Source organism: Boleophthalmus pectinirostris, unplaced genomic scaffold, assembly GCF_026225935.1.
Source record: "Boleophthalmus pectinirostris isolate CB_2022bp ecotype Guang Dong unplaced genomic scaffold, ASM2622593v1 HiC_scaffold_4, whole genome shotgun sequence".
NCBI lineage: Eukaryota > Metazoa > Chordata > Actinopteri > Gobiiformes > Gobiidae > Boleophthalmus > Boleophthalmus pectinirostris.
This window is the reverse complement of record NW_026571353.1, coordinates 22,654,091-22,669,231: the sequence shown is the minus strand read 5'-3', so window position 1 is coordinate 22,669,231 and position 15,141 is coordinate 22,654,091. Positions and strand designations below refer to the sequence as shown.

The following is a 15,141-nucleotide window of genomic DNA, read 5'->3' as shown; positions in this document are numbered from 1 at the left end:
AGGTATCCCATGAACACATGACGGCCCCAGAAACAGATCTCTCCGTTCCCATCTTTATCTGGATTTTCCAGTTTTGTTTTGCAGCCAGGCATCACCTTTCCACAACTAACCATAAAACATATGTCAATACACACTTTGAATGAAGAGATGGTTAGCCTGAATACACATATAGGATGGCTTGACAATATTCTACAATTGTATTATAATTTCAGATGGAGAGCAGGAGCCTGAAAAAGATCATCAATTGGTAATTCACTATTTATGAAAGAAATCTCCACACAGAAATGCTGAAATGTATTATTTTCCAGAATTGGATCCACTGCTTTGAACACTTTAGTTTCATGAACTGCTTTCTTGAGTTGAGATTTTTGTGTTCTGGGTAGAAAATACCAGGTTTTTGGCACAATTTAATGTGTTGTCCTACCTATAAACAAAAAAAAAAGCGGAGGCACTGACCTTGTGAGCCTGTAAGCATTGGGCACAGAGACGGTGTGTGGCCCGGAACTCTCACTCATGCCGTATAACTCCATCAGAGGCAGGTTCAGGCTCATGAAGTACTCCAGTGTTTCCTTGGTGATGGGTGCGGCTCCTGTCAGACACAATTTGCAGCGATCCATACCCAGAGCAGCGCGCACCTTTTTAAAAACCAGACTGTTGGCCAATGTGAAGCCCCACGGCACCGCATTCTCCCTGTGAGACACAAGTAAAGCAACAATCTGTGACCTGTTCTCTTAGAACAGCAAGATAAAGGAAGGAAAGGAAATGACTTTATTTTATCAACACTATTATTCTATTTTAGTACTATTCTGTTTTTAACCAGTATTTAAGATGTATGTTGCATGTAAAGCTGTTGTGTCCAAGCAATTTTCCTTGTGAATAATTTAAGTTGCACAGTGTAACTTTTCTGGTGGAGGGCCATCATCTGCTTCTCTCCATGGAGATACTGCCTGGAATGTTCCACAGTATGGCATTACACTTATTTATCTCTATGGAGACAGCAGGTGACACCACATGGGCCAAGTTACATGTCAGATCTGTGGAGAGGCGAACCTACTCATAATAAGAACGCACATTTTTTAATCAAATACCACCCATGTTATTGAGTAAATGCAAGATGGATACATTTAATGCCATACTGGGACATTCCAGACAAAACAATGACATCTCTATGGAGACAAGCAGGTAGTGGTCTCTTCACCAGAAAAGTTACACAATGCAGCTTTAAATACGTACAGCTAAAGCTGAACTAAACCAAACCAGGCCTGCAAAAGGACTAAAGTGAACTAAAACCAAACCGAATATGTGGTATAAAAAATCTAAATATATCACTTATAATAAATAGTGATATTTGACCCATTGTGAACATTGATGTTGTAGACTTATTCACTATTCTCTCCTCTCACCCATTCATGGCACTGTAGTTGTACTGTAGACCGATGGACTTGGCCCAGTCAGCCACTCGTCTCCTCATGGGTGAAGCCTTGACTCCAGCAGCTTTCATCTTCTCCTGCATCTTCTCCCAAACTCGAGGAACCCCAAGGAAAGACGTGGGTCGCACCTCTTTCATGGTTGTACCTAGAGATCCCTGAATAAATAGAAAGGTGGAATATGATATATGTTGGTTTTTGTATTGACAATATGTTTTATAATTGAATAAGCTTTACCTTGAGGGCGTCTGGTTGTGCAAAGTGGGTGGTCCCTGCATATCTCATACAAAGCCACATGTCATTCATTTGTGCTGCTGCGTGGCTCAGTGGCAGGTAACTGATAAAAACCTCCTCCTTGTAGTTAAGTCCAGCCATTTTACCACCTGTCAGTGTGGTCCATGTGATCTAAGAGAAGAAATTAAGACTAAATAAATATATATGTTTATAAACATATATACAACATAAGTGCATAATCTCCAACTCCTGGTGAAGTGTGGGCCACCTGCTTGTTTCCATGGAGACATTACTTTATTTGGATAGTATGGAAAATCTGTCCATCTTCCAAGTTATTCATTTACAGACGTTGCAAGTGCAAAAAAATATATGTACAATGAAAAGCGTGAATTCCTACAATGAGTGGGCTTGCCTCTCCACAGATCTAACCTTGTAACTTTGCCTGGCGGTGTAGCAATAACATCTCCATGGAGACAAGTACGTTGCAGACCCTCACCAAAAATGTGACAGTGCACCTGTATCATGTCACCTTTTTATTTAATTTGATTAACATAACATTGATCCACATATTTTTTGTATCAACAGCATTGAAGAAAGATAGCATGATGTAATGTGAATGTATTCTCCACACACAAGTGAAACAGAGCCATTTTTGTGTAAATCACTGAAGTAATTAATCCAATTACAGTATTTGGAAACCTTGTAAACAGTTAGTTTTGCAGCTGATGTCATCAATATTCCCTGGGGCGTAATGATAACTGTAGCCTCTGCTCAGTCTGAAGCTCTGTTAAGCAAGTTAGACTTTAACCTGAGTTTTATTTTAACACGATCTGATCATAAGAAATTTATTTAGATGGAACAGGTCATATGATTCGTGCTCTTGAAGAAGTCTTGCAAATTACATTCACAAGCTAGGTAGCAGTAGGGAGCAGTTTTTCAATTAGTCACACTTATCTTTTTGTTGAAAATCAAATACTTGTATGTCACCATGGTAACTCCTGAGTAATCACATGTACTACATGTACACATGTAGTACACCCCCAGTGTGATGACCCTGCAAAGCCACTTACATTGTCGTGGCTCAACATGACACCCTTCGAATTGCCCGTAGTCCCTGATGTGTAGATGAGTGTGCAGCACTCATTTGCCCGAAGACTGCTGATGACTGCATTGAGCTGCTCGTTGGGCACATCCTCACCAAGCTTCATGAACTCGTCCCACTAAAAAGAAATAAATAAATATATTTTATGAAAACTTGTAACCATTACTTCTTTAATGTAAAATGCAATGGGAATGGGATTTAACAAAAGGCAGCTGAATCATTCAACCCACCCATGCAGCCATACAGAAGGTGTACACTTTTAGTTTACAGTGGGAAAAAGCTGATATTATGGATGCATGGGTAATATAGCCACAAAAATAAATCATATACTGTTATTACTCATTAAAAATTAAAATAAAAAAAACATATGGCTTTTACAATGCAAACTTAAAATAATTCGTCCTTTTATTTTTTTTTTATTCCTCCGAAATCTGAACTGACATTTGCTATTGCTGTCTTGATTAATACAATCCAAGCTGCTCATTGCCCTTTTAAACAGTTGAGTCTTAAATTGATTAGCACAGTGATTAGCCATATATACACAGATAAACAGTAAGTCTGTGAGAATTAATTTCATTTCATTCTGTGAGAATGAAACCACCCACTCAGAGAACAGCAGAATTAATATATGCAAACATGCTCTGCGTGTGGCTTCCAGGAAACATTAGACAATTATAACTTTCTAAAATCTGTCTTTCTTTTTAAATGTATTTTTAGATTTGACATTTATTTACTCAAATAATTTAAGGACATAATATTATTTACCAGTCAGTTGGAAAAGGGTTACACAAGAACATGCAAATCTTTTTATCCAAGCTTAGAACCAAAATAAAACCTATAATATACTAAAAATTTTACTTCTGACACTCTCAAAATAAAAAAATAAAAAAATCTATAAAAAAGAAATACAACTTTGAATTGGTATGTGCGCACAATGAAATAAAAGTACTACCGTTCAGATTTGGGGCCCTATCTTACCCCTGATGTTCGTGCTAGTGCAGGTGTGGGGCATGGAGCTCTAAACAAGAGGTGTGCCAGGCCTCAGGTGGAGTGGAGCAGACTACGGGCGTGGTGTGGTGTGTTCAGTGAATTGTCATAAATATCAAACTAGATCACTGAAGAACCACATGTAACCTACTCAAGAAATATTTTATCTGGAGATCTATTAGGATGATAAATGCTTAACATTCATAACATGTTCATGTGCCATGCAGGATGTTTGCACGCTGTCCGTATGTCCTCAGAGAGCAGAGCACAGCCCTTTGCCTGTTTCCTGTATTGCCTCACTCAGCACTGCTCTAAAATTTGGTTTGATCTGGAACTGTAAAAAAGCTGCTCATTCATATGAGGCCGTTTACAGCACCATCCTAAAGTGTGTTTTCTGACCGTCTGCGATCCTAATGCTGCGATGTCGGATTTCCTCACATTCTTGTACCCTTTTTGTCATCAACACCATTTAATTTTGTAACGAAATTATTCCCATTGTGCTGCTTTGGTTAGTTTATAAAGTTTGTCGCCAGCAGGTAGACTACCATCAGAACCGTAGATAACAGCACAGAGCCGTGGAGCGACTGGACTCTGACAGGGATCAGCACACACAGTAACTGACAGTTCAGGGCTGTGACAGCGAACGTGCTGCACGTATAGTGCACATGAGCACTGCTCTGTAGAGAGACCTGTGCCTCCTGCTCTGTGCTCTCATGGTGTGGGGCAAATGCAGGTTGTGCAGTCACCCTCCCCATGTGTTAATTGGTTTTATTTTCACTGCATGTACTTACTGTGTAGAGGAACGGTGCTTTCTGATGCAGCTCACCCTTATACTGAACAATGGCTTTCAGGTGAGGGAGTTGATCTTTCACCTAAAGGAACAAATTGTTTTTTTTAGGTTTCTGCCATGGTATAATAACACAAACAGACTTGACTTAAACAGACTTAAAACATGACCTGCAGAATCTTTTTTTTTTTTAAATTAAATAAAATATAAAAGACATTAAACAAATATATATAAAATAAATACGAATGATACAATATAAAGTAACAAACAATAAAATGGACAGGATGGGGGAGACAGAGGTAATGCCAGGGGAGAGGTAAACAACCAAAATTCACAATAACAACTAAAAATTTATAAATTCAATTGTTCAAGAATTTCCAGGGTTTTAACAGCTGTGGAACTGGAGAACAAGTGGATGGTTTTCTTATAATACTAGACCTGCAGGATCTTGTCCAGTTGTTTCTTGTCCTCCACGACCAGGACGTTGGCCTCACAGTTTGCAGCCACATACTGGCACGCTTCAGGAGAGTTGGTAGTGTAGATGCCAGCTGCCAGACCACTACAGCAAATGACAAAAACATGTTTTATAAATCTTTCTTAATACACTATATGTTATAATGTATATGTTAGTCTCAAATTTCCCTCAAGATCAATAACATAGCTCTCTTTCTCTCGCTCTCTCTCTCTCAAAAATATACCTGGAGTTGTGTTTTGTTTCATGCACATCTGTTTAGAAGACAAACTCTGCATATTTAAGCTGAGTTCTTCTCTCAAACAGAAAACACTCTGTTCGGCTTTGTGATGTCATGTGGTAATACAAGAAAAGTGCCGCTGTGTTTTTAAGATCCATATACCTTCATTGGAATAATTTTAATAAATTAAGTCCTGGAATTGCCAATCTCTAATGAACAAAAGATAAAAGGTATCTTAACATGAAAACAACCGCTTCAAGACAACACAAGGTGGAACAGAGCATTTTGAGTTATTGAAGTGTAGAATGCAGGGTTACTCAAACATGTGTGAATGAAACAAAACACAACTCCAGGTAGGTTTTTGATGAGGTAACAGAATTTTAACATGTCTTAAAGCTCACAAGAGTGAATTTTGTGTAATATAGGACCTTTAAGATTTACTACACTAAATGAATTCATTTAAATATTCAGTGTTGATTGTCTCATGTCTGAGAACAGTTAAATGCATGTTTTCTTGTCAATGAGAATTAGTTCTCAATAATTTTACCAGTTTAAATAAATATTAGTAGCTATTGTTAATTGCAAAAATGTGTTGTCCAAGTAGCATATACTTGGATTTTTTTCTTTATTTTTGTGAATTAATATTGGACAGGACAGCTATAGAATGAAATGGGGGAGAGACAGGGGAGAGACGTTCAGAAAACAGCAAGATGTTAATAACCACATGCAACACCTACACCACAGATAAGCATATAAGTGGCTTCTACAATGGATTTTTGATTCACATTTGTAAGTTTAGTATTCATAAAGTCATTGTGTAAGGTGAAGGAGGAAAAGTCTGTATAAGGAAAGTTTGTGTAAGGAAAAAGTTTGACAATAACATCTTGTGTGTGTGTTTATTTAGTAAGCTGTTCCTGTTTTAGACACCTGCAACAAAATTCCCTGCCCTCCATAAAAATTTTAAAAGTACAGTTTACAAACAAATAAAGCTATTTCTTACCCAGCAAAAATGCAGCCAATATCTGCAATGAACCACTCTGGAGCATTGAATCCAAGTATACCCACACCATGAAAGCGCTCAAGTCCCAGCTAAAACCAAACATAGAATTATAAATAAACACAATGTTATTCACTGTTATTTTAAAGGTAACATATTATGTAAAAATTTATCTTGTGAGATTTAACCCTTGTTATGTTACCTCACGAAAAAGATAGCAGTAGTTGTGTTTTGTTTCATTCACACATGTTTGAGTGTGAATTCATTATTATTAGTCTGTCTACATTTCCAAAGCTCTAAACGCTCTGTTCCACCTTGTGAGGTCATGAAGCTGTAATTTTCAAGTTAACAGCTCTTTTTACCTTTTTAGTTCATTAGAGAGTGGCTGAAATCATCCAGATGATTCTAGTGAAGGTATATGGAGTTCAAAACCACAGTGGAGCACTTCCTGTTTACTACATGACATCACAAGATAGAACAGAGTTGTTTTCAATTTGAGAGAATAAAAATGCACAGTCTGTGTGTTAAACATGTGTGAATGAAACAAAACACAACTTCAGGTATGTTTATATTGAGGAAACTACATTATAACATAGATCAGAAAACAGCGTAATATGGGCCCTTTAATGTTATTGTAACCAAGTTACTTTTGCCCTACATCACATTTCAAAAGCTTTGCTCAGTTCAAGCAGCAGACTTGGCTGTGAAACTGGAGATGTAACACAAGATGCATTTTTCACACACCCAAGTGTTAGTTTTCAGCTGCAGCAGTGTACTTAGACACTTAGGCAATAAACTTGGCAGAGGTGTTTACAAAGGAAGCAAAGATATTATGCATTTGTGTGAACTATCTTCCATGTTCCCTGGAAGCCACATGCAGATCAGTGCTGTTTAAACATGTTGGATCAAATCACAAACTTCTTTACATTAGGGATGTGCGATATTGACAAAAAATAATTTCTCAATATTTTCTTTTTGGATAATCCCTAAAATAATCACATTTTATATTTACAATATAAAATGTGCTAAAAGGTGCCTGTAAATGTCTTCCTTTATTGATATTACATAAACATCAATAAACTACATTTTTCTAATAGCTTTTTATCCTGATTTTTGAGTACATATTTCTATTCTCTTCTCTACTCTTGAACTGTGCTTTGCAACACTGTAATTTCCCCACTTTTATCTTATCTTATGCCATCCTATCTTTTTTGTGATACATAAATTAGCACTATGTAACTCATCTATCTTGGATTATCATAATTTAATTACAGGTGTTTTTATTGCTCCAAAAATATCTTTAAAATCATGCGCTCTTAAAGCCTCTTCACAGACCTGACCTGTAACCCGCTTGTTTCCATGAAGACAGATACATAATGCAATACTGTGGAACATTTAATGTAGGCAAAACATTAACAGCTCCAAGGAGACAAGCAAGTGGCGAACCCTCCACCAGAAAAGTTACATGGTGCACCTTTAATGTTTGAATGTTACATTTTTTCAAATCCACAATTTTCATATTATCTTGTATAAGACTCACATTGATTTTCTGACTGACTGAGTGGACACGGCTACTGTCTAAATAAACACTCTCTACAAATTAGAGCCCAGAAGATCGATACATAATGCCATACTGTGGAACATTTAATCTAGGCAAAACATTAACAGCCCCAAGGAGACAAGCAGGTGGTGAACCTTGAAAGCTACATAGTGAACCTTTGATGTTTAATGTAATTTAGCATTTCTTCAACATCACAATTTTTATATTATCTTGCAGACACATCACTCACTTGTGCTTTACATCGACTGACTGAATGGTTGCCGCTAGTTTAAAAAATGCCATATGTCACTGTCTTAATACTATACTGCGGAACATTTAATAGCTCCAAGGAGACAAGAAGGAGGTGAACTCTAAAAGCTACATATTGTTAATGTTCTAATTTTGCACATCTTCAAAACCACATTGTTTATATTATCTTGTAGACACAGCACTCACTTGTGCACAAATTAGAGGCTCAGGCTAAAAGCAATGTAAACATTTGTCCTGCGTAAACATACCTTGAGGAAACTCTTAGCAGCAGCTCGACACTGTTCGTAGTACTGCCTGTAAGTCAAAGTCACCCACTGTCCATCCTTCTTGTATGCCAGCGCTGGATGATCCCCATAATTTTCCACTGTCTCCAGGAACATCTGATGAGTGGTGATCGGGGTCTCCGCTGCCGGCCCGGACCCCTCCATCCTCAGCTTCACTGCCTTGTCTCTGCCGGTGGTCCATAGGTGCTCGGCAGGTGTCAATGTTGTAGCCAAACTCGTGGAGGATAGTGGAACAGCTTTGGGTTCCTCTATAGTAGGACAACAAGGACAGCCCCGTTTAGAAGCCATGGGAGACAACTAAGAGGTAAGCAGGTTGAAGTACTAAAGAGAAAAACCACCCTCCCCTGTGGCTTTTAACGAGCTGTTGAACTATAGACTACCTGATGGGCGGGTGACCAGAGAGACACAAAATGCTGGGTGAGTAGAGAACAGGGAAGGGACACCTGATACAAATGAGGAAGCTATGGAATGTAAAGTCGACCTCAAAACAGGTTTGGTCACAATGCTGTCTCATAAAATACATAGTGAAGTTATAATTATTGGTTGATCTGATGAACACATGTGTGTGACCTAAATATGGTTACACTAAGGCAAAGGGGTGAAATACAGATAAAATATAATTTTTTAAAACTTTTATTCAGATAATTGGAACCAGTTTCATCTATTAAAATGTACCAATGAATACATTTTTAAAATTCTTCACTCAAGTCATACCCAGATCTCAATCGTTCTTCATAATTTTGCCACTTGTTTGCTTGACTATTCTAATGCTGTACGTTTTGCACTTTACTGATGAAGCAGACTGTTATTTCTTCATTGTGGGTTAAATTAAGGTTTATTACTCTAATCTTATGAAATTTACTTGGATAGGGTGCAATAAATACATAAAAATTGGTTATTTTAACTCATTCTCTTCATACATCTTAGTTTTAGACATTTTACTGATTTGCTGAAGTACTGGATTCAATTATTCATTTTTGTACACGTGTTTAGGCTTTAGAAGTTTCAAAAAGTCATATTGACCCGCTATAAGATAGTGCCTTCACACTAATGCACAAACTACATCAAAACTGGGACTAATCTGGGACTAAACCAATAACTAAAGCTTAATTAGACCAGAGTGAAACCTGAATTAGACCAGGACTACACCAAGACTAGACCAGGACTAAACCAAGACCAAGCCACATCTATATCAAGACTAAACTTGGTTCAAACCAGGAATATATCAGGACTAGTATGAATGCATGTTTACCTGGTGGGCTCTGTGGATTGGGTCCCTCTTCAGATGCATGTGCTCTGGGAGGTTTTGCCGGCGCTGCGATGTTGCTACCTGGATCTGTCTCCTGCTTCCCCAGAGATGAAGCAGGACAGTCCCCGTTTTCCACTACAGAGCCATTCCCAGTTGGCTTGCTGAGGACATAAATATTAACATATTAACATAACATATTAAAGGGCCCATATTACACTATTTTCTGATCTATGTTATAATATTTCCTCATAAAAAACATACCACTGCGTTTTTAAATTTCATTAATCCTATTTCCCTAGAATGATTTCAGACCTGGAATTGCCAATCTTCACTGAACAAAAGGTAAAAAGGAAGCTGTTGAACACTACATGACATCACAAGGTGGAACAGAATGTTTTAAGTTTTAGTGATGTAGATAGTCTAATAATAAAGGATTCCTCAAACATGTGTGAATGAAACAAAGCACAATTCCATGTATGTTGTTGATGAGGTAACAACATTATAACATGGCTCAAGAGTCGATTTTGTGAAATATAGGACCTTTAATACCTTGTTATCGTTATTATTTTTTATTTTTCATGAAAACCGTTCATACCTATCATTACAAATGTCCAAGACAGCCACGCCATTGCTTATTTCTAAATCGGTGCTCATCCTTGGTTATCTAGAAAAAAAAGTTGAAATCAATACACCTGAACTTGGTAATCTGGCATCTCTACTTTTTAACATTTATTCATTATTACAACAGATCAAAATGGTGTAACATGCGTCAAAGAATATTGAGAAATCTTATGTGGTTTTAAGTCTGCTTTCTTTGACCTAATACCTTTCACCTAAATTACCAAAAGAATTGTCAGCAATAGCATTTGTGTCAACATTAAACAAAGTTCCAAGAGTAATAACATTGAATCAAGAAGTAAAATAGTGCCATCTAGTGTCAAAAGAGAAGAAATGTTGTCTGTCCTGAGAAGAGTCTGTACTGAGATGAGTAAATGTTTGGTCAAGTTATAATGTTGTTTACAATATATTCAGAAGATGAGATGTAAGATTACAACAGATAACTTATGTAACGTTAATAACATCTTCAACATTTAGTATCACATAAGATTAAGATCAGTCCACCCAGCACTAGCCTGACCTTAAGATAACATTAGACAGGATTCATTTAGCACAAAGTTCAAATCACTTATAAAACTATTAAATAAATTAAGTAAGTTAGAATGATTGCAGTAAACTAGCAACATAACAGTACATTACCCCAGAATCAAGATCCAATGATGAAATTTGAAGAAAAAATTTACAAAAAAGGGGGAAAAAACTAAACAAAGATTAAAACTTGTCTTCACGTGCCAACAAGCTCACATTACTGCTGCTTACTGAGAGGTGGTCATTTCAAAAAATGAATAGGTTTTCGGTTGATGCAACAATAAACACGAAAATGTCCACACATAAAACAGTAGATACTGTCTTTAGGTCATGTGTTAGTTACCATACCTGCCCTGGGGCTTCTACTGGCAAAGGCTCCTACTGTGTGAGAATAAAGTCACACTACCACTTTAAATTACCCAGTCTAATCTGGTAATTTCATCCTGCAATTTAAGACAGAAATAATATAAAGGGTCCCTTGCAACTGTAATGTGTAAAACCCATCTGATGATTCACTGTGATCATGGCAACGCAAGTCATATGATCAACTAAAAAGCTGCAGTGACCACTGTGCCCACAGTCAATGCTTAATAAATGTGAAATCTAGAAAAAAAAAAGGAGAGAATAATAATAATGCACTGTTTTAGAGATATGATGTATAATGATGTATAATGGCTTGTTGCCTAGCATTTAAAAACAATATTTACAAGAGGGGCTTAAAAAAAAGAACTGAAACTTGCAGCGAAACATTTCTGCACATTTCTGGAATACAGTATTTGACGTTCCATCTGTATTTGCTAAGATGCTTGAGTTTAAATTAGAATATTAGTTTTTCACATTTTAATTACTTTTAAATTGTTTTTAAATAGTCTCAATACTATCATAAAGGAATAAAAGGAATTAGTAAAATGTTTAGTTGTTTTTTTTTTGTGTCAAAGTCACCCTATACTATATATATATATATATATATATATATATATATATATATATATATAAACCGTATATAAGACAAATACACTTCTCTTAATCCATGGTGGAAATTGCATTGCTACAAAATGCAATACAAATAAAGAATTTTAATATTATGTCCTTTTTTTTCAATATTCTGAATCTGAAACTGATCCTTGCACTGAAAAGCACCATAGAACATATATGCATACATATAAGTAGCACTTCTGCCTGCTAAAATTCTGCAAAAAAAAACTACTTTTCAAAATTAATAAATAGTATAGTCAAATTCATAGTAACAGAAAAATGTGTAATAAATACGCATGTATGTGTGTGTATCAAAAAAAACAGAAATTCAATCATGAATGAATGAAATCTTACCTTCTGTTAACTTGGTGTAGTAACATCAACTGATCCTCGGGAGATGAAGAACAGACCTTTGCTCAAAGCAGGTAGTCGACTCCAGAAATGAATTACCTATTGGAAACTTGTATGAAAGCTTTGCATGTCTCTCCCTCACTCTCTTATGCAATATTATAGACACCTGCGGATGGTGCAGAGAGAGCTATAACTAGGTCCAAACTACACCAGGGGTTAGCCTGCTTCGAAGTGAAGAGGACCTGAAAGTAACACAAAAACAAGCAGGACAAAACGTATGAGTGTTGTTATGGGTACTGTTATGGGACAAAGACAATGACAGGATGTAATCATATGGGTTAAGGTTGATGTCTGTAACTTTAGTACTGAACTGACTTATAAAGAAAGTTATTATCAGTTAGGCATGATGAGACCTGTCAGTGGGATGATGAAACGCTATTTACGACAATATATGGACTTTGGAGCATAAAAATATAATGTCTGTTGCAACTTCAGATAACAAAGGTAGAGTGCACAAAACAATATACCTTTCAAAAAAAATTGTGACAATTTCATAAAAAAGCAGCATAAAAAAGACAGAATTCATATTTTTTCTTTCAGAGGTGGTTACAGTAAAAGTTGGATGTTGCAAATCAATACAAATTAATGCAAATGCTGTTCGCAAGAATACACCATTATGTACAAACAGTATTTAACATGAAAGAGTTCAAGTTTTCAAATTTTCATATAAATTAAAAGGCATAAAGCATAACTTCTGCATCCATGAAGATGCTATTATCTGGAATGTTCCACAGCATGGCATTAATTATCTAGCATTTCATCATGGGTATTTTTATAGGTCAGAAATGCCTTGGAATAACCTACATTTTTACAGTGGGCAGGGTCATGTCTTCACAGATCCAACCTGTAACTTGGCCTGGTGGTACCACCTGCTTGTCTCTTTAATACTTCTGTATTACAAATTGCATTAAGTATTTAATTTATGCTCCTAGTTTTATTTTTTGGTTATTTATTATATTTTACAGATGTCTATGTCCTGCATTAGTTATTTCCTTGAGCTGATGTCACAGATTCTGCTGAGGTTAAGGCGGTGCTGTTTTTTCAGTAAATATAGAGCAAAGTTCAGCACACTTCTCCAATGACACACAATAACCTCACTGCTGGGCACCAAGGTCGAAGTATCATACCACCAGTCACACCACATCTGCCCCTGGCCTGAATCTCACCACACCCCTCCCATGGTCACCCAGTCTCTGGAGGTGGTTGGACATCCATAATATGCTCTCAGTTCCTTCTGCAATGAGTAAGTACAAATTTGGCCTACTTTCAGACACATAACAAATGTTAAACAGTCTATCATCTGAAAATCTTATTGCAATGTAAAAGTCTGTATGATTCATTGTCATTCAGGAGGAGAGCCTCCCCCAGTCAGGTTTGTGGAGATGCAAGCTCACTCGGGTTAAGGAGGTTTCTAGATTTTTCAGTGTAATAAACACAACCAAATGAAAAACATGTTTTATTTATTTTTTTTTTGGCTATAATAGACATACTATGGCTTTAACTATAGAACAAAGATAACTGTATCATTTTTTAAATCTATGTTTAAGTTATGTTGAAATATCTGGTAAATTTAAGTCAAATTATACATTTATTTATCATTACTTTATTAATAAAAGTGTATAACAGGAGTTAGAGACATTATGGCCATGTGGAAATGTGATACCCACCAGACAGAAAAATGTATGTTTATGACATTTGTTTTTCTTTTAATATCAGGCCATAATGTTATCCCGGTGGCCATGTCATCTGTCTTCCTCCCAAAACATGGAGATGAAGGTGGTAGACAGATTGTGCGCCATGCTTGCCGTCATTTATAACTGTGGATAAATTAAAAGTAATTACACATATCATCATTCAAAATGACCATGCGTTTATAATGTGTTAACTCACCAACTCTGTATCCTTCCTGTAAACATTCTTTCTTTGCAACATTTTTGGCAACAACCAATAAATGTCCAAGAAGCTGAAAACAAGATTAAAATAATTTGACCTGGAAGCTTGTATACTGTATACCATAAAGTTTATGGACCTAAAGTGTGTGTTATCGGCTGAAATACTATGGCTAAAGGCTATAACTAGTATGTGTCCCAGATAGTTCATTACCTCAGTGTCATCATCTTTGGCTTCACTTATCCTGGGAATGGGAACTTTAGGAATGACCAGGAAATGGACGGGGGCCTGAGGACTTATATCTCTGAAAGCCAAACACTGAAATGGACATTGCACAGTATTAATAACAGTTTTATAAGTCACGATGTCGTCAAAACTGTGAAGTAAACAATGAAGTAAAGAGTACACCATGCCTTGTCATCCTCATAAATAATATCAGCAGGTAGGCTTCTGTCAATGACTTTGGAGAAGATGGTTGGAGCAGGGGAGCCGTACTTCTGGCTGGCCTCCTGTGCCAGTCGGACCTCGTCACTTTTGGAGCAAAGGTGTCTCTGCAGAAAGAAGTTGTGCACTGCTTATTTGAATGCCCCCATACAAATATATTTAAGCTACACAGAACAATGTCATTAACATTAGAGCCTGTCAGAAGAGTAAGAACAAACATTTTGGGACATAAAGGCTTCACGTGACTTAATACTGGCATTGTGCACAGGAGTGTAATATTATGTTATAATTCTACCTGAACTCGGCGAGGGCAGTGGTAAAAAAGCGCTGTTTTTGTACCAGCCCCGACTGTGAATCTTCGCAAAATCTGCCGATACATCAGTACAGTCCTTTTGCAACTTCACAACAAAACTTAAACGTCAAAATTCTGCAGCTTTTTATGTTCGAACAACACGTCGCGATATCATGAGCCAGACTCTGGAAACCGTCACTTTGTGGCATTTGTTGACCTCGGAAATAAATGATTAAAATGACAGTGATGTATATTATTTGTGTCATTCTTCAACATACATAAATATTTCTCTATGTGCTTTATATGCGATGTGTTTTATAGGTAATAATAATATACAACATTTATTCATGGTGCATATGTAGTACAACGGCACTGTTAAGACTGGTCTTGTGAAATACGAGAACTGACTGTGTA

General features: G+C 36.7%; 2 protein-coding genes across 4 annotated transcripts; both read right to left on the bottom strand.

Annotated features, from left to right (window-relative positions):
* Positions 1-2: 2 nt before the first annotated feature.
* LOC110165675 (long-chain-fatty-acid--CoA ligase ACSBG2-like) lies at positions 3-12,180 on the bottom strand (the record flags this gene model as incomplete). Its single annotated transcript, XM_055161941.1, has 12 exons — positions 12,045-12,180; positions 10,165-10,233; positions 9,573-9,730; positions 8,285-8,568; positions 6,230-6,318; positions 4,976-5,096; positions 4,542-4,622; positions 2,732-2,881; positions 1,665-1,832; positions 1,404-1,585; positions 457-690; positions 3-105 (listed from the first exon to the last, which is right to left on the bottom strand). Coding segments are annotated over exons 2-12 (1,629 nt in total), but the record flags the coding sequence as incomplete, so codon positions are not given.
* On the bottom strand, positions 12,161-14,924 carry hint2 (histidine triad nucleotide binding protein 2). Of its 3 annotated transcripts, none has more exons than XR_008633269.1 (6): positions 14,731-14,924; positions 14,405-14,542; positions 14,205-14,309; positions 13,992-14,064; positions 13,769-13,918; positions 12,161-12,283 (listed from the first exon to the last, which is right to left on the bottom strand). XR_008633269.1 is itself a non-coding variant. In XM_020936540.2 (5 exons), exons 1-5 carry the CDS (start codon positions 14,812-14,814, stop codon positions 13,827-13,829), a joined length of 492 nt encoding a protein of 163 aa, XP_020792199.2. In that variant the 5' UTR covers positions 14,815-14,924; the 3' UTR covers positions 13,545-13,826. The 3 variants fall into 3 exon arrangements, 1 of the variants encoding a protein (XP_020792199.2); XR_008633270.1 differs by lacking the exon at positions 12,161-12,283 and adding an exon at positions 12,318-13,335; XM_020936540.2 differs by lacking the exon at positions 12,161-12,283 and having other exon boundaries at positions 13,545-13,918.
* Positions 14,925-15,141: the final 217 nt, after the last annotated feature.